This window comes from Vitis riparia, chromosome 6 (genome assembly GCF_004353265.1).
Source record: "Vitis riparia cultivar Riparia Gloire de Montpellier isolate 1030 chromosome 6, EGFV_Vit.rip_1.0, whole genome shotgun sequence".
NCBI classification, from domain to species: Eukaryota; Viridiplantae; Streptophyta; class Magnoliopsida; order Vitales; family Vitaceae; genus Vitis; species Vitis riparia.
The window spans coordinates 5,414,829-5,433,524 of NC_048436.1; the positions used below are offsets into that span (position 1 = coordinate 5,414,829).

At 33.1% G+C, this 18,696-nt stretch overlaps 1 protein-coding gene and 1 pseudogene across 3 annotated transcripts; one reads left to right on the forward strand and one right to left on the reverse strand.

Annotated features, from left to right (window-relative positions):
- Window positions 1-2,175: 2,175 nt before the first annotated feature.
- On the reverse strand, window positions 2,176-2,976 carry LOC117916335 (annotated as a pseudogene).
- Window positions 2,977-13,579: 10,603 nt separating this feature from the next.
- LOC117915645 (pentatricopeptide repeat-containing protein At1g62350) lies at window positions 13,580-18,114 on the forward strand. 3 transcript variants are annotated; one of them, XM_034831261.1, is made up of 3 exons: window positions 13,580-13,975; window positions 14,559-14,603; window positions 17,329-18,114. In XM_034831261.1, exons 1-3 carry the CDS (start codon window positions 13,646-13,648, stop codon window positions 17,743-17,745), a joined length of 792 nt encoding a protein of 263 aa, XP_034687152.1. In that variant the 5' UTR covers window positions 13,580-13,645; the 3' UTR covers window positions 17,746-18,114. The 3 variants fall into 3 exon arrangements, with proteins under 3 accessions (XP_034687152.1, XP_034687153.1, XP_034687154.1); XM_034831263.1 differs by having other exon boundaries at window positions 13,898-13,975; window positions 14,500-14,603; XM_034831262.1 differs by lacking the exon at window positions 14,559-14,603 and having other exon boundaries at window positions 13,585-13,975.
- The last annotated feature ends 582 nt before the right edge of the window (window positions 18,115-18,696 follow it).

Here is an 18,696-nt window from a genome sequence, read left to right on the forward strand (position 1 = left end):
GCAAAGATTAATATTAATTTTAAAAGGTGCCACATGTGGTGTGGGGGGGGAGTGTTTATGGATTTTTCTAGGTATTTTCTGCGAATATTCCGTAATTAAGTGACTTGTACTGAATTAATTATATTAGGGTTATAATTGAATTCCGGAATATTCCTTAATCATTTATAGTGACCATTGAATAATCCACTAGATAAAATGAAAATGTGAAAAATGATAGAGATAATGATTCTACTAAATATTAAACCTACGCATCAGGATACCCTTCTCCCATGCAACTCCTTAATTTGTGGCTGATAAAATTGAAGGAAAAAATAATATCAATAAGAAAAAAAATAAAATTAACTTCTATATCAAATAAATTAATTCATTTATTAAAAAGGAAAAAGAACCTACCTTATATATATATAAGGTAGGTTCTTTTTTCCTTTTTAATAAATGAATTAATTTATTTGATATAGAAGTTAATTTTATTTTTAAGTTGAAATATTAATTTTCTCCTCAATTTTATAAAACACTTTTTAAATTTTATATAGGAATTTTTTTTTTGTTTTTAAAAATACAAATCAAACCGTGTATGACAACATTTTTAAAAAATGTGTGACTAGTTTTTATAATAATATTTTTCTACTATTTATGTGATAATATGTTTGATGTTACTTTGCAATAATTTAATAATTAAAAAAAAATCCCTTTTAAAACTTGCATATTAATTTAATTTTTAAAATTATTTAGGAATTTTTTACGTATCATCATTTAGATTTTTTATTGGAATAATAATTTCTTTTGTTATGTTTAATAAAAGCTCACATGTGACATTTGTCGTTTATACTTATTTTATTTTTAGTTTTTTGTTGACCACTATTCGAAATTTATTATGATAATTCTAAAAATTGAATTTCTAAAATACTAATTGTGGACCCCATATTTCTGCTAATGCGCTTCCATTCGATAGTGAACTTGCTTTTTATTTGTAAATGATTTATTTTTTTAGAAAATGACTTGGAGTCCCCACTTATTTTTGTTTTATTTTTAAAGGGTAAACAAAATAAGAAAGAAAACTCTAAGTGTGATTCCTTATTTGGAAAATGTCGTCTGTGAAAAACCAAATTTAGGCTTGAGAGTCAAGTTACTTATCGGGAAGGTACGGTAAAGACCGTAGCACCCCTCTAAGTCCTTAAAAAACGAGTCTCTACTAATAAAATGAAACAATCATGGCAATTGGTAAGGAAATCAATGGATACCTAGTAAAATCATACACATATGGAGATCAAATCATGCATAGAGAAGAATCAAAGTGAGAGTGCGAGTGTACCTTAACTGCAAGCGATAATGCGCTATCATGAAATGGGGTTAGTGCATAATAATGAGTATAAAATATTTCACATGCATCACTAATAGAATAATAAATCACCAATGGCGAACACTGCACTTCACTCAAATTTATTTTTATTTCTTTGATGTTGGGCCCCCACCAAAGCCCAATTTATTTTTGCATGAATTCATTCTATAAATTCCATCATTTGGAATTACAAAAATTAAATTCATGCTTATTTTAAAACATTTTAGAAATTATGGAAGTTATGAAAATTGCATGCTAGAAAGAAAAATGGCAGAAATTTTTTATTAAAAATGGGACTCTTGGGTGATCCTAAAAACTCTAGAAATGAAAAATCATGGAGTTAGGATTATTATTTTTCAATAAAACTAGGATCCGGAAAATTATTTGAAGCAAGGGATTTGGAAAATTATTTTTAAAATCAAAGATGATGGAATGAGAAGAGACAACGCGTGGCCCAAGATTGCATGCCAAAGGTGGCCATGCAAAATGAGGTCCTGTACGTGGACCTGAAGTGCAATTGATACAACACAGTGAGGTGGGTGATTGCAGCTGTTTTTCTCTTGAAATTAAACCGAGTAAGCATCCTGACCTGCTGCAACTTTTCCAATTTCATCATCTTCTATTTCACTCCCATAAAAATAATGGGAGTTTTCATTGACACTTGGCTCAAAACTCGTAATGCTACTTGTAGCAAGAGGGGAGCCCGAAACACTAGTTGTGCCGCTCTTTGTGGGCCCTGATCTCACACTATACATAGAGGAAGCTAGAATATTTGTCATTAGTGGGTGGAGATTACCCTGAATGCTTCATCTTATATCCATATGACTTAAAAGTCTTCATCCAAAGCCGGAGCTGTCTAGAACTGAAAAGGACTTTCCAGTTGGATGAGCAGAGTGATGATCATCTTGCTTAGGTGGTGCCAATTTCCTCATATTTACCACTCCTTCAAATGGGTCACATCTAAGCAACTTCAATGGAAGGTAAACACCGTCAGGTTCGAATGATGGCATAGCACGTGCCAAGTTTTGAGGTTCCCACTGTGGATAGACGTGCCAATCTCTCAGGGAATTAACTCCAGGCCACTACTTCTCAGTTGACGTTCCCAACAAGCAGAATATACGAAGTTGTTGTTGAAACTCAAAGTCACCCGGAAATAAAACTTGTTTTCTTACTGTTTTAGCAAAAGTGCATTCAACAAACCACATGTCCACACCAGTAGAGTAATGCGTAGAACCAAGCAACACTTCTAAGGTTCTGTACCACAGCGTGACAATCTCATGAGTGTAGCTCTTGAGAGGAATAGCAAAGGCCTTCCAGAGGTCGAGATCAACAATCTTGAGAGCCCCATCCTCCTTATCCACCAATAATTTCTGAGGCTTCAAACCCTGGTGAATAACATTGTGGTTGTGGCGGTGCGCAACACCCTTGCGGAGTTAGTAGAGAAGACTTTGGATGAGGGCAGGTTTGAGGATGTCAAGTAGATTGACGGTGGTGGGTGTGGAGACAGGTTTGGTGGGTATGAAGGGGGGTGGTGAATATGACACCTGGGTCAATCTGAATTTGGGGTGTGTGTATGAGGTTGAAGGTAGAAATGTGGTGATATGAACGCGGGAATGTAGTGATATAAAGGTGGTCATGTGCATGAGACTTTATGTATGTGGGATGGGGAAGGAAATGAACCGAAACGAGCTAGGTGGTGGGGTTGGGAAGGTGATAAACCAAATAGCTAAGTGTGTTGTGGTGATCAAACTCAATGGGTACGAAGGATAGGAACTGGTATGGAGATATGGAAGATGGAGATATAAATGGTGGAATGGCTTAGCAGAAACGTTTTGTGTGGCCATGCATGGCCATGCAAAGGTGGGGGAAATGGGTATGAAGGGTACGTGGTGTAGAGAGATGGGCATGGTTCGTGTGAGGACTAAAAATGGAATGAGATGGAGGTGACCATGTGCATGTGAATGAGAATAGGGGTTATAAGTGGTGAGGTATTTGCATGGGAATGAAGATAGGGATTATGAATGGTGGGACGGTTAGTAGAAGATGGAAATGTGGGTATTATGGAAAATGGGGGTGAAATGGAATGGTTGGGGAAGTGATGCGTATGAATGGAGGTGGGTATGAGGATGTAGGCATGATAACGGGTATAATGGAAATTGAGGGATGGAATGGTAGAAACGTTTGCAAGGGTTTGTGTGGCCGTGCATGGCCATGTAGACGCGTGGGGCATGGATTTAATGGGTATTAGAAAATGGCTATATGCATGGAGGGTTATGAAGGATGAGATGGGTAGTAAGAACATGGGCATAGTTGTGGGTATGGCTACGGGCATGGTGGAGTGTGAGGTGTGATTAATGAAGCATGATGATAGATGGAGAAAATAGGTATGAGAATGGTGAAGGATGAATGAAGGATGACCATGCAGGCATGAGATTTCACGTACGTGAGGAAAATAGGCAACAAATGGGTAATGAATGGAAGGGGTGATGGGTATAGGCATGAAGGGTTTGATGGGTATATTCGGTATAAGGTTAAAGGTGAGAGCGTAGTGATGGGTTTTGAAATGAAATTAATGGAAAATGTGATAGGAGAAGTGGGTCAATGGGTTTTAAAGAAAGGGTGATATGCATGGGGGCTTATGAAGGATGAGATAGGTAGTAAGGACATGGGTATGGTGATCGGAGCACGATTCTTGTGTGCATGAGTAGGGATGGATATAGCAAGGAGCACTCACAGCAAACTGAAGTGTCGCCACCCAAGCTCTCATGGGAAAAGATTTGTTCCTCTCTCAAAGCACAAACTAAACCTTCACGATTCATACAAACAACTTCCTCACCCAAATTAATAACACCAAAACATCTTTATTGCCACTATATTGCTTAATGAACCCAGATGGCAACGTGATCCCAAATAACAAAGCTTCAATGCAGTTCCATGGCCAACCCAAGTGAGATCTTCACACCTCAGACTTACCAGAAAGAGGGGAATGAACATAAGAAGATAGAAGCAAGGCAAGGACTGAAGAAATAGCGCAAGGAAACTAAGCAAGTCATGAACATATAGAGCCTCATTTCAGATGACATCCATAGGCCAAAACAGGTGGAATCAAAAGAGAGCAAGAGTGTGATTTTGATACACCAAGTTATGGGAAGGAACAGGGCATCAGATATTTTGAAAAGAAGTCAAAAACACCCAAAATAAATCTAAAAACAGAGTATGCATACCCAGAGTCCTACAAAACAAATGAGTGACATATAATATCCACACCAATCAGTAAACCAAATACTCAAAAGAAATACTGAAAATGAGAGTTAGTCAAGAAGGAAATGAGAAATAAGGGGCTTACAAATAATCATACCTAGAATGCTCATTTCAAGCAAAAAGTGGGTTTGTTTCCAGCTGCGCGTTGTCTCCTCTTGCCACCCTTTATATTTTTTTGGTTCCCCTTCTAAAGGCTCCCCCAAACCACCCCAAAACACACTTCGATCTTTCAGTAATCCCCCCCAGGTCCTCTTGTCTCTAAAGCTATGATAATCCCCTATCTTGTCTCCCTTCCAATCTTTTTCTTTAAGCCATGATAATCAGTTATCCCCCATCTTAACTCCAAAAAAAAAAAACTGCAATATCTCTTTGTAACCGCCACCTTTTCACTCAGTAATCCATCATTTTCATATAGTTGTGTCTCCTTTTTGCTCAGTTGTCTCCTTTGTCCCAAATAGCTCTCCTTTCCTTTCTCTTCTTGCATCCCGTCCTCTTTAGCCGCCCAAATACAACTCACCCATCAGCTACTTTCTTTTACTTCCGGTCCTTTTTAGCCACCCAAATACAGCTCACCCATCAGCTGCTTTCTTTCACTTCCAGTCCTCTTTAGCCGTCCAAATACAACTCATTCTCATGTTGATGAAGAAGAAGAAAAGAAGAAGAAGAAAAAAAAAAAAGAATTCCCCCATTCGAGGGGGTCTACACTGATAATTTAATATTTTAAAATTAAATTCAATTACTAATTTATAATAATTAATAATGATTGGCATCATATTTCCCTATTATTCCCAATGAATTTTGAATTCTTTTTAATTATTATTAGTAATTATTTGAAAAATTAAATTAACAAATAGATGAAGCCCTTTGAATGAAAAGAAATAAATTTTCTAAAGGTAATTAACAAGTGTATTATTTTTCAGAAATGAAATAATTTGAATTAAATTTAGCAGTTGTCGATATATATTCATTATTAAAAAATAATAGTTCGAAGATAAATTCTTTTGTTTAAATAATTTATAATTAATTAAAATGATAAATTAAAAATAAAATATTAATCAGTAAATGATATTTATAAATAGATAAATCAAATATATAATATTAATAGATAATATATTGTAATATAATAAAATAATGTAAGATTATCTTTTGAGTTTCTTTAAATTATTTATATTTTTTATAATTAAGTAATTAATTTAGTTTTTATGCCCATCTTCTAGGTTATATATTTTTGCAATAATCTAACTTTTAGTTATATCACTATTTCATTTAAATTATTTAAATCCAATATTATTGTGATAATTCTAGAGATGTAAAATATCAATAATTTAATTTTTAAAAATTAATTTTAATTTTTAATAAATAGTATGCTTACTTAGTAATGATGCATATCATGTATCTCTTCCTATTCCTATTATTCCCAATGAATAATTTATTTTAATATGAATTAACATTAAATTAATTTCAATTATGAATTTCTAGTAATTAATAATAATTGGTATTATCATTCGTAATGAAATGACTTTTTTAATAAAAATTTTGAATTCTCATTTCATTTATTATTAATAATTATTCTAGAAATTAAATTTATAAATCATATAAGTGAAGCCCCTTGAAGGGAAAGAGATAACATTGGTAAATTTAATTAATGAGTGAATTATTTTTTTGAGGTTGAATGCACTATGGATTGAGAACATGACTCTATTTATAAGGGACAAAATTAAAAGACATTAAATATGAGGTTAAAAGGAGATAAAATTCTTATGGTTCACATTAAAAAGATATCGGGGCATAAAGGGGAATATGAATTAATATTTATTGTCTTTTAACATTTATTGATTTAGTAAGGTGAAAAAGATTTAACTCTTTAAATTACATACTTTAATGATTTCACTTAATAAAACTTTTAATAAAATAAATAGTTGTGAATCTATTTTAAGAAATATAATATTTTTCAAAATCATTGTTTAAAAATATAATTTTATAACAAATCTATAAATTATAGTAATACTTTTTTTTTTTTTTGAAAATCATTTTATGATAAGAATAAGATAAACAATAAAAAGATATCTACTATAAAAAAATATCTTTTTGGAAAAAATGGATTTTATTAACCCAAAAGTGTATATATATTTATATATTGGGAGATGTTAAAGTATAATAAAATTTAATGAAATGAATATATTTATGAGACAATTTAGTGAGATGAAAAATGTTGGTTTTCACGTTTGAATATTTTTTATGTTTAATTATTTATTTATTTTTTCATAATTGAAATAGAAATTAATAGATCATAACATTCGAAATTTATAAAATATGAATGATATTTGTGTACAATTTTTAATTAAAAAAATGATAAAACAAGAAAAAATAGTAAGAAGTAAAATAAAAATAAAAATAATAAAATTATAAGTAAATTATGATAATTTTTAAGGAGAAATTAGGAATAAAAATATAAATATATGAAGAATTTATTAAATATATTAGTTATGAAATATTATTATTTTTAATTAAATTATAATAATTCTTTTTTAAAGAGAAACATTATCTAAATCAAAATTTTAGGTTGTTTTAAAAATTAATAACCTATTTTTTTAATCTAGAAATTTTGATAATAATATCTAACTTTTATATTAAAATTATTTTAATTTAATTATGGTTTTTTTTAAAGATAAACATTATCTAAATCAATTTTTAAAGTGTTCTTGATAAAAGAAAAATATTAATAAAACAACGGTAGTCATTGTATATGTTATGAGATCTCTAGAGAACCTATACAATCAACCAATAGGCATTTCAAACTTTTGAAGAGGTGGAATTAAACTCTATATATTTTATAGTCATTATATTAAGTGGAAGCCATGTTCCTCAATGCATGGCCAAGTTGGCCAACCCATTAGCTTCTCCAAAAACTTTGAGAACCTTGCCCTCCAAGCTTCTATAAATCATCTCATGCCAAGCTTTTATGAGGATTCATCTCATGATTTTTTATTTTTATTTTTCCTTTTTTGAGTGAGTACTACAATACCTTGAGAATCAATTTCAGCTTCTACTTGTTTATAGTTTTTGCCTCAATGGTTGCAGCATTTTTTGATAGGGTCATGCAACTAACCCATAGGGTGTAGATGAAGTAGGGTTCAATAACAAAGAAAGAAAAATTAGTGTATCTTGTTCTCAAATGAAGTTTTTGTTAGGACAGTCCTTAAAAATAGTAATATAATGTAAAATTTTGATTTCTTTAAATATTATTTATGATATTTGCATTCCATTTTCTATCATATTTTGTACCATTTAAGCATTTTGGCTTAATCATTTATATTGTACATGAATATATTAAGAGTTATATGAAAAATTCAAATAATGTGTTTTTGACAAGTTGATGTGTTTGTTTGTGATTAATTCATGAATTTGGGTAATCTATTAAAAAATGTAATACTTTCTAATTGAAGGGATGAGACTCAAGGATCTGGAGGTAATCTTGAGAAGCTGATAGCTACTCTCTTGTTAAATTACAAACATCAATTCATGTAGAACTTACATGCAACGAATAATAGGTCATAGAATCGAACTTTGTATCTTGAGTTAATATTACAAGATATTATAGTGCAATTAACTCTTTTTAATAGAGTATTGAGTCAACTTTAAAATTATGATTTTTTTTAGAAAGCCGGTATTTTCCTATGGGTCCTAATAGTTCTCGCTCAAGCTCACACACTTTTGGTGGCACTTCGTTTAAGGGAATTATAAGTGCAAATAAACATAATCACATAAATGCTTTTATATAAGGACAAGGTTGTGTAAGTGACTTATGATATCTATTGTGCTAAGATCTAAAAGAGAAAGCCATTAAGTAGAAGGCTCTTGGATATCGAGATTGCCCTATATCAACCTAGAAAGATTTTGAGAACATTCAAATCAAGGTACATATACTTTTAAATACTTTAGAATTAAACATTGTTCTATTCCGCTATGCCTAAAATCTTAGTTACAAACTCCCAAAGTCTAGATCTAGGGACTGTTTTCCCTTCAATTTCTCTCTCTTTTATAGATGAAATAGTATTTTTATATTGCTTTAGGTCATGAGGAGCCTTGTTTAGGTTTAGTAGATGTAGATGTGGTATAATTGTAGATGTTAGGAGGTGTTGTTGTAGGTGATTTGGCAATTTTCTTATTAAAATATTCAAAACCATGATGATGATTGATGGAAACTTTGGATTACTTCATTCCTAAGTCGTGAATCACATAAGATGTATGTAATATATTAGGCTTCTCTAGATCTAATACAATGAAAAATAATGATTGTAAAAACCATAAAATATACTAAATCTAGAGATTAGAAGAAGAATGTATGCAATTTGAATGTTCTTGGATCGAATCTAATCCAAAAAATATATATAAAATCTGCGATAGTCAACATAGATGTCATCTACCATAGGATCATCTACCCAATCTCTCCTTTCATGGATCTTGACACAAGAAAATAATGTACTTTCCTTTCTCTTGAGGATGGTTAGGTTTTCTCTCATTCTTTATAGAAGAGGATGGTTAAAAGGATGGGTGACTAAGGTGGTGTAATGCCAAAATGAGGCATTTTTTTTCTTCTCTTTTTATAAAATGATATCTTTGGAATTAAATTAGCCGAGAGTCAAGAGAACAAGTCTATGAATAATTGAATTCAATAGATGAAAATATAACTACTCTATACAAAAATTGATAGAGCATTTTTATCTAAAAAAGGTCTTATGTGAGTTTGGTTTGTTGATTGAAGGATATTTTATAGGGAGTTCTATATGTATTCCCTTTTGAACTAAACATACACCTTTCCTTACCCCATCCCTTTTTAAAATAAAAAGATACATGAAATAATATTGCCCTCTTCTTCAACTTCACTTAACCCATCCAAAATCCTAACCCTAATTTTCTTTATTTCCATCTCATCAATTTCTTTCATTCTCCATCTTATTTTCTTATCTTTTCAATGACTAAACTCAAATTTCACTTTAAGTTTCAAAAAAAATAAAAAAGCAAAAAACAAAAGGGTAACATATTGCCTTTGATTTATGTATTTATTTTTATTATTATCATTGTTGAGATTATGCTAATTCAACCTAGGTTAATCACCCAAAGGAGGCGAATTAGATGATGGTCACTTCTGAAAATTTTCCAATTATAAATGCAAGTAACAGTTCAAGATATGATAAAATAATAATCAATAATTAAATAAATAATAAAAATAAATGAAGATCAGGAAATAGAGAATGTAAACTTTGATTTATAATAGTTCGACCCAATCCCAATCTATGTCCACTCTTCTCTTATTTCAATACCAATCTCAAGGTTTCAATATTTCAAAACTTCCAATCCAAGATTTCAAGTTTTACACTTGGATTGTCAGTTCCAAGGGATCTTTCATAATTTATTTCAAAAAAACCTCACTCTTGAAAATTCTTAAGTAATACTACACTTAAATTCTTCCTTACAAGGATGGAAGATTGATTTGGTAATAATAAAAATCCTAATTTACAATTTTAACTCAATTGAATATAAATAAAACTTGAATTAAAGTGCATTAAATGGAAACACAAGTTTAAGAATAGGGAGGCACTAAAAACCACTCTATTGATGATTGATATTCACTACATGGTCACTGAAAGAACATAAATAAGAGTTAAAAATCCTTTATTTTTGAATTGAATGTCAACTAGCAATTAAAGACATTTTCTTGAAGCCCAATTCCACCGCCTGGTCTACCATTATGCAAGTGACAAGTGGAAGGCATCCAAGGTGAACTGTGGGCCACCTAATTGAGCTAGAAAGGTCATTGTATCTTTTGACCAAAATGAACCATTTTCAAGATATAAGGGAAGCACCACCATGCCACTCAGGTCAATGACTCGATTGAATTGATAGCTCAATTGCCCGTTGATTGATTCTCCCATTTGTTCTAAATTTCACTTCTTATGTAATTCTGTAAGTTTCCAAAGGTTTGACATTAAGGCATGTGTAATTACATATATTTTTTAAAACCTTTGAAAAACTCTTCAAAGTTTTTCAATTTTCAAGACTTTTAATATGGATATTTCAATATATATATATATATATATATATATATATATATATATATATTAAGAAAACACAATTTAAGTTCGTCTAATAATATCGGGAGTACTTAAATAATATTAAATGTATGCATGTGATCCTAATATACCAACAATCTTATAAAAAGATTTTATAAATATATGATTTTTATGAATTTTCTCATTTGTTTTTTATTTTTATTTTTTTGTTTGATAAACCTTTATAATTATTTCTTTGAAAATATTATTGTCTAAACACACTTAAAATAAAAACATTAAAATCAAACTTTATTTTCCGATCAAAATTAAGATTAAACAAAACTCTATCTATTAATTATTTTTTAACTTAAGGTGGAAGATGGGTTTAGGACTTCAAAGAGAAAAATTCAAAGTAAAAAGTAAATAAATAGAGGGAAACGAGGGGACAAGTATGAGGATTAGGATTTTGAATAAGATGGCCAGGGTTGAAAAACAATTGAAAATGTGATTACCCCATTGGAAGTTTACCAACCCACCTTTTTATTTGTCAACCTACCTTATTTCCTCCTTCACCTAATTCCAAAATTTTGATTCTCACCCACCCACCTAAATCCATTATCTAAAAGCCTACTAGTCTACTGTTCCTTTTTCAAAACCTCTCTCCACATTCATTCAACCCTTAAAAATCATTCACATTTGAAGCTTTCATTAAATATTCATGAATATACTATAACTGGGGTGAAAAATAAAAAAATAAATAAAAAACAAACTGATTGTCAAGGAGTTGTTTGATATTGAGCTGTAGGACATGTGGTAGTAGTCATCTAGTCCTTACATCATGTCTAACATGTGACTCTTGTCTGGCCTGTACTACTTTCTAGCCTTGGTGTGTTAGACATCTTTGTGTCACTTGACTCCATGGTGCTAGACACATGAAGGCCATCCATCTCCTTGATATTGACTCCATGGTGTTAAACATATCCACGAAGAGCACTAGTTACATGCACTCTATCACGCGGGTTCGACCATGTTGTATCATGGAGGCTTTGATGAGACTATGCAATCATATGTCATCCCCTAGCAACCATGTGATATTGCTTCTTCTCGAATGCCCCTGTGGTTCCCAAATTAGTACTTCAACACTTGGACATGGAACCCATAAAAAGATGGAGTGACCCTTTACCAAGGAATGGAGGAGATAGATGACCTACCGTCAAGTCATAAACTATGAGGATTTGGAGAGAGTCATAGCCCTTCTTTACTTGCCAAGTTTACCATTTGGAATATATTGTTACTTACAATTGTGTGAAAGTATGGTAGTCATATCACTGATACCAACATTATATAATAGCCAAAATACATCATTCACCATCCAAATCGAAAATATCCCGAGTGACACATAATTTAAATAAGATCCAAAATTTAAAGCACCGTTTTTAAAATTCATTTTTAGAATTATTTTTAAAAATGTTTTCTAAACAAAATTTTTATTTATTTTTAATTATTATTATTATTATTATTATTTAATTATTATCAACTAATGATACCAAAATTAGATACATGTCATTAAAGTATTCCTTGAATGATGCAACCAATCTCAACCCTATGCCAAGAAAGAAGGCATCCTCTAGGTACCATGGTTGAAAATGTCGGTTTTTTTCTCCGAAATTTCGTGTTTCGGGCATCAACGAAATGAAAGAAAGGGGCGAAATGTCAATGGAAGAAATATCTAAAAATTTCGCCAAAAATCGGAGAAATATTGGTTGGAGGAGAAATATCAGCAATTTTTTCAAAAAAAAAAAAATCGCCTCCAATTGAAAAAAATCGAGGATATTTTGGTTTATTTAGCCGATTTTTTGCTAATTTTTTTTGCTGATTTTTTGAAAAAATTGGCACCCTCCACTTGCTGTTGATCTGACGGCTCCCAGCTTCCTCGTGTTGATCTAACGGTCTAGATTTATTTTGAGCTCCAACGGTCAATTTCATGTGCATATGGTGATCCAAATTGAAGTTGGATGTGATTCAACGACCAAAATTGAACCCCAACGGCTATGTGATGATCCAATTGTCAGATTTTACTCAGATTATGATCCAATGACCAATTTTGTTTTTCAACTATAAAATGAGATTCCAACAACTATTTTGGCCCAACTGTTGTCTCAAACAGCAAAATGAGATTCCTTCATCTACCAATTCCATTGAACCACATTAATTATTATTTTGGTACTAAAGGGTCATTATAATATAATAGGCATAAATTATTGATATTTAATGAAATTAAGTCTTTCATGAAGCTTCATAATGAGTGTATAATTACAAAATTTATATTTCTTATTGACCAACATGATATAATTATATTTAATATCGTAAATCATATCATACATATATCAAATTCTTCCAATAAAACAACTTTAAATTATCTATTATACTTCTAATTACATTGCTATTAAATTTTTTTATATTTTTATGAGTTTTAATTAATTTTTGGTATATTGAAACTTTTTTTTAAAATATTCATTGATATTTTTTTATATATTTTTAAAATTAAGTTACCAATATATTTGTAATTATCGATATTTTCATGTGTAATACCCACTAAAGGTACTTTTCTAAGTTACCATCTGACCATTAATATGATCGTACTAAAAAGTACTATCCATAAAGGGTACCTTTCTAAGTTACCACCTGGCCATTAATATGATCGTACTAAAAAGTCTGAACAATTATGAATTATGAATTATGAACGTTTAGGAAAGTCCACACCCGTTACCGTTACCATTGTATATAAGGCAAGCGAACCTATTGTAATTATCAAGACAAAAATTCAAAAAAACTCTTCCACCAACATTTTATTTTTCTAATAATTTTGATATTTGTATGATTTTATGCTCCTATAGAAATAATTTTGAATTTTATTATATTGCACGTGTGCCACAGCAACTAGAGTATGAAACTGAAGTTTTACTAAAATTTGCACAGAACAGCAGATCGAATGTGGCGATGGACACGAGATCTCGTGCGGACAAGTCCATCCAGAATCGCTGCACTCCCACAACCTTCTCTGAAAACCCTAGATTCCCAGTACCCATTCCACCGTTGCGCCTACCGGTCGGCCTCCCGGCCGAGTTTGTCGATATGGAGACGCAAGAAAGAGATGGGCAAAGAAGGCCTGATAGCGGCCAAAGAACTCAAGAGGCTCCGGTCCGACCCGGTCCGGTTTGATCGGTTCATGCGATCCTCCGTTTCTCGACTCCTCCGATCCGACCTTGTCTCCGTTCTCGCTGAGTTCCAGAGACAAGACCAGGTCTTCCTCTCTATGAAGGTTAGTATTTGTTTGTTTGGTTGCGTAGGAAATGTAGGAAAAGAAAAGACTTTCAGGCTTTGGTGGGCTGCTGAGAAATTTCAGATGCTCAATTAGGAGTTTTTATCTTTTGTTCTCCACAAAAAGGGGAAAAAGTTCTGTGCTTTTTTCGTGAAGCTGACAGAGCATACATTTTTGAGTGCGGGTCTCCCCTCCATTTGGTTACTGAGAAAATGCATGGAAAAAAAAAAGGAAATTTGAAGCCTAGATTTTACATTTCCTGGACCAATAGACCTAATTTGTATTAACTAAGGTGTGCCTTACAGCTTTTTTGCTTGGTTTTTAGGGAAGTGTGGGAAGGAAAAAAATTGAGGTTTTATTTGTCCTCTGAGATATTTTAGGATTAATCCATTTGGTGTCTTTATTTTTATGCTGTTTGGCATGTGGGAAAGATGATTTCTTTTCTGTGTTGTGACAAAGGTGCTTCTTTTCTGTGTTTTGACATGAACTGGACCGAGCTTACAATTTTGAGTGTGATTTTTCAGTCGAGTTTTTTGCTGCACAAATGCATGGAAAATAATAGAATTGAAAATTTGATGCTTAGGTATTACACACCATGGGATGGTGCACCTGTTTTGGATTAGTTGAGGTGAGTTTTCAATTTCGAGGAGCTGTGTTTATTTGAATTTTCTTCCAGTTTTAGGGCTCCTCTCATCAACACACTAAAAAATAGCATTTGTTTGTCCCTCTATTTAGTAGTCTATGCTCATTTTCAATTTCGAAATGAATAGTGGAAACTAAATGAAAACCAGTAAAATAGCATGGGAGCGGAATTCATTTTTGAGCCTTTTTTTTCTTTTTTGTCTGAAACGATTTATTCAAATCAATCAGAAGTAGCCATTCACCAAAAAAATGTGGAACATGTGATTTAAATAATTTTCTTGTTTTGCTTTCCCTTAATTTGCCTTGTGTGGAGGTTTAATATCATCTGTTTAATTCTCAATTCAACTGTAGTTCTTCCATATTTTGCCAAGCAAATATATCATAGATGCGGTATATTTTGCCCTTTTTCTTGGGACTTTCACCCTTTTCATAATAGAACTAGTCCTCCATTTGGATGTAGAGGAAATGGTTTGATTGAGATCCTTTACTATATATTATTCTGGTTTCATCAAGGGAAGAACTCAAATCAAGTAGGGTAAATAGTTTTGGTAGGCTCATTTTGTGGATGTTTTGGTTTTCTTGGAGCAGCTATCAACAAAACATTCTCATTCAAACTTTCGATCTTGTTTCTCTTCCTGACTGCCAAGTGGAGGATAAATGAAATCACAGCGGTATCAATTTGGGTTACTCAGGATGGATCCTTAAATGCCACAGGGGAAGATAGTACACAAAAAGACACATATGGGCATCCCAGTAAGGAATTAAATGTGCAGGATCGATGCCAATAACTAACGAGTTCGGGATGAGCCACTTTTATGGCTAGCCTTCATGGTTTTGTCCACTCCATGGTCCAGGATTCCACTTCTGAAGCAGCATGAAAGTTCCATCTGAACTTCTTAAGAATTGGGGTTATTACAATGCCTAGTAGTCATGTTCAGTACCTTGTTATTCTGACCTAGTGTACCTCCCAACTTGTGATTTACTAATTTAGCTGCTTCCATGAGGTAGGTGAAGAAGTTGAAAGAACCTCCACTGAAGCAAGCTCTTGATTTGTAAAATTTGTATAGAATGTAGGAAACCATGCCATCCTGCCTCATGTATTGACAACTTAGGAGTTATGCCCTCATCTCTTAAGCTAAGTCAACATTGTAGAAACAGCCCAAACAGAAATTGTGTGAGATATACATGACCTGGAAGATACCAACCCTACCCTTGAAACCACCATGACTCCAGGGATAATTTTACACAGTGTCCATTAAACTCATTAGGCTTGCTCGATGCCTGTCTTTAACATACTTTGCTCCAGTTCACTAGATAACATTAGAATCTTCTCTTTTACTCATCCAAAAGGGAAAATTTCTGTTTCTTCTCCAAATTAGTTTTCATGAAATTTGAGATAAAAAACCAAATAAGTGAGAAGACTCAAACATGAGCTTTTCCTCCTGGGTAGTTTCCTCTTCCAAATAGCCTTCTTCTTCATTGTTCAATGTTTGGATGCCGGATCAATAGTAAATTTGGAAGAGGTACCCATAAGTACACATGTGACTTTCAAATTGTTTAGGTTGGTGAGCATGCATGCGGTTTTCCCTAACTGATCATTGTATTGAAATTGCTTCACTAGCCACTAAATGTATGTGATTAACCTTTCATTTGCCATGTATTATAAACCAAACGAACTTATAGATCAAATCCTTGGACAGAATGTTATGGTTGTGTCTTATTCATGAGCCTCTTGTGGCGCAATCAGAGTGTGGCGCAAACCTTTTGTGGTATGGAATCTTTGTAGCAACTCAATCCATCGTAAAGCAGCATTGTTCTGCGAATCAGTGTGACAGGTGTAAAGTGGGAGAGATGCATCTTACCATCTGATCCTGTAATCTCACCCAAAAATCATTTCCTCAAGGAGATACATCATTTGCCATCATCTGTCTCTTTAATTTTTCCATGTATTGTTGAACCAAGGAGGTCAGTCAGAACAAATCCTCGGACAAAATATTGTTGTCTTACTCATGAACCTCACATGGCCCAATCAGGCTGTGTCATAATCCAGCTGTGCTACAGGATACTTGTAGCAACCCAACCATTCAAAAAGGTACCATGTGGTCTGTGAGACAGTACAACAGGGTCAAGTGGGAGATAAGATCTATATCTCACCATCTGATGCCACTGATCTCCTCCATAATGCATTAAGGAAATGTAATATACTCCATCACTTGTCTTTGTGTTTATTTTTGGCACCTCCGTGGATGGGGAAAATCACGGAAGACTAACCTCTCCCTAAGAACCACGTCAGGCCTCCCGATCCTGAGCAAATATTTTGAAGAAACTTGTAGGACACAGGAGAAACAAAAATCAGTCTCCCATACTCCCCCCACCCCATTTAATGATTTTTTAGGTTCTTTCCCATTCATATCTTGGAAACTATCATTGGGGAAAATAAAGCTATGTGACCTTACCCCCAAGAACGATGTCAGACCTCCCATTCCTAATGAAGAGCACATGCCAGTTGAGCTGCCTTTGGGGTCTATAGTGTGCTTGGTTTGTTAAAATTATTCTGTAAGTACTTATTAGAATTTAGAATTTCTCTGTAACTTTATTTTTGTTGCATGATAAGTCGATAACTAGAGAGCATGTCGAAATTTTAATTGTTCATGGAACATCAAATTGTTAATATTGTGTATTTGCTGTTAATGCTTATGTTCATTTTACAGTTATATGATGTGGTGCGAAAAGAAATATGGTACCGGCCAGATATGTACTTCTACAGGGACATGCTAATGATGCTAGCAAGAAACAAAAAGGTGGATGAAACAAAGCGGGTTTGGGAGGATCTTAAGAGAGAGGAGGTTCTGTTTGATCAGCATACTTTTGGAGACATTGTCAGGGCCTTCTTAGATGGTGGATTGCCATCAGAGGCAATGGACATATATGAGGAAATGAGGCGATCTCCTGATCCCCCATTATCTTTGCCCTATCGAGTTATATTAAAAGGTCTCCTTCCATACCCAGAATTGAGGGAGAAGGTGAAGGATGACTTCTTGGAGCTTTTCCCTGGTATGATTGTGTATGACCCACCTGAAGATTTGTTTGAAGATGAAGATGGCAGGACAGAGAGTGAAGATGATTGAACTACGATTCACTAGGATTTGCATCATGACATATGTATGGCCTTGAGGAGCTAACTAGGGTCAAGAGCTTTACAGTAGACACCGTAATGGCTGATGGATTTTGCTCCTCAGAAATGTTGTAATTGCCAACTCAAGGAGAATGATCTTTGAGTCAGAAGCTTACTCAACCTTCAGGCAGCAAGAAGTAAAGTGCTTTCTCACTTGGAAGCGTGGCCAGTGGCCTGTGACAAATTCGAAAGATTAGTTATGGCAGTTTCTTGTTCAACACTATTGTAATATTCTATATGCTGGATGTGTAGTAGGGAAAGGCTTCAATTTTGGCATATTTATTATTATTATTATCATTATCTTTTATTATAATCTGTTTAATCTCCTTGTAAATGCTTCTCAATTTCTGATCGAGATGACAAACTTCATTGCTTCTTATGGAATGATTTTTTGTTGCTTTGTTTATATTTTACTGTCCTTGTTCTTGTACAGGTTCTAAGCCTTCCTCAATGCTTCTTCATTCTCTTTTCTGGTTCTGATCACCATACAAACCATATTCTAAACTTGGTTCCATGCACTTGTGAATTATCCTTTTGCTTCTTTAGAAATGAAGTTAATTGGACCACATGAGGTATGGTTAAATCTCTTTTAAGGCCCATGCCAGACCAATTTGATACCCTTGGAGGAGAGGCAGGCGAAGGATTGAAAGAATTGTTTTTAGGTTCATCCATTTCCGATTCGATGGAGAGGAATTAAGCCATAGACTTTGGGTATACAAACCAAGGGATGATCAATATGCTAATTAATCTTTGGTTAATTCATGATACATAACAATACAGTGAGTAGTGAGGCTTGAACTTTTAATAATTTATCAATGAAGCGATGTTATACTTAAAGATGATAAAGTCTAATACAATTATTTTTCAGGATTCTGGTAAGTATCATCGTGTGTTTAAGTCAAAT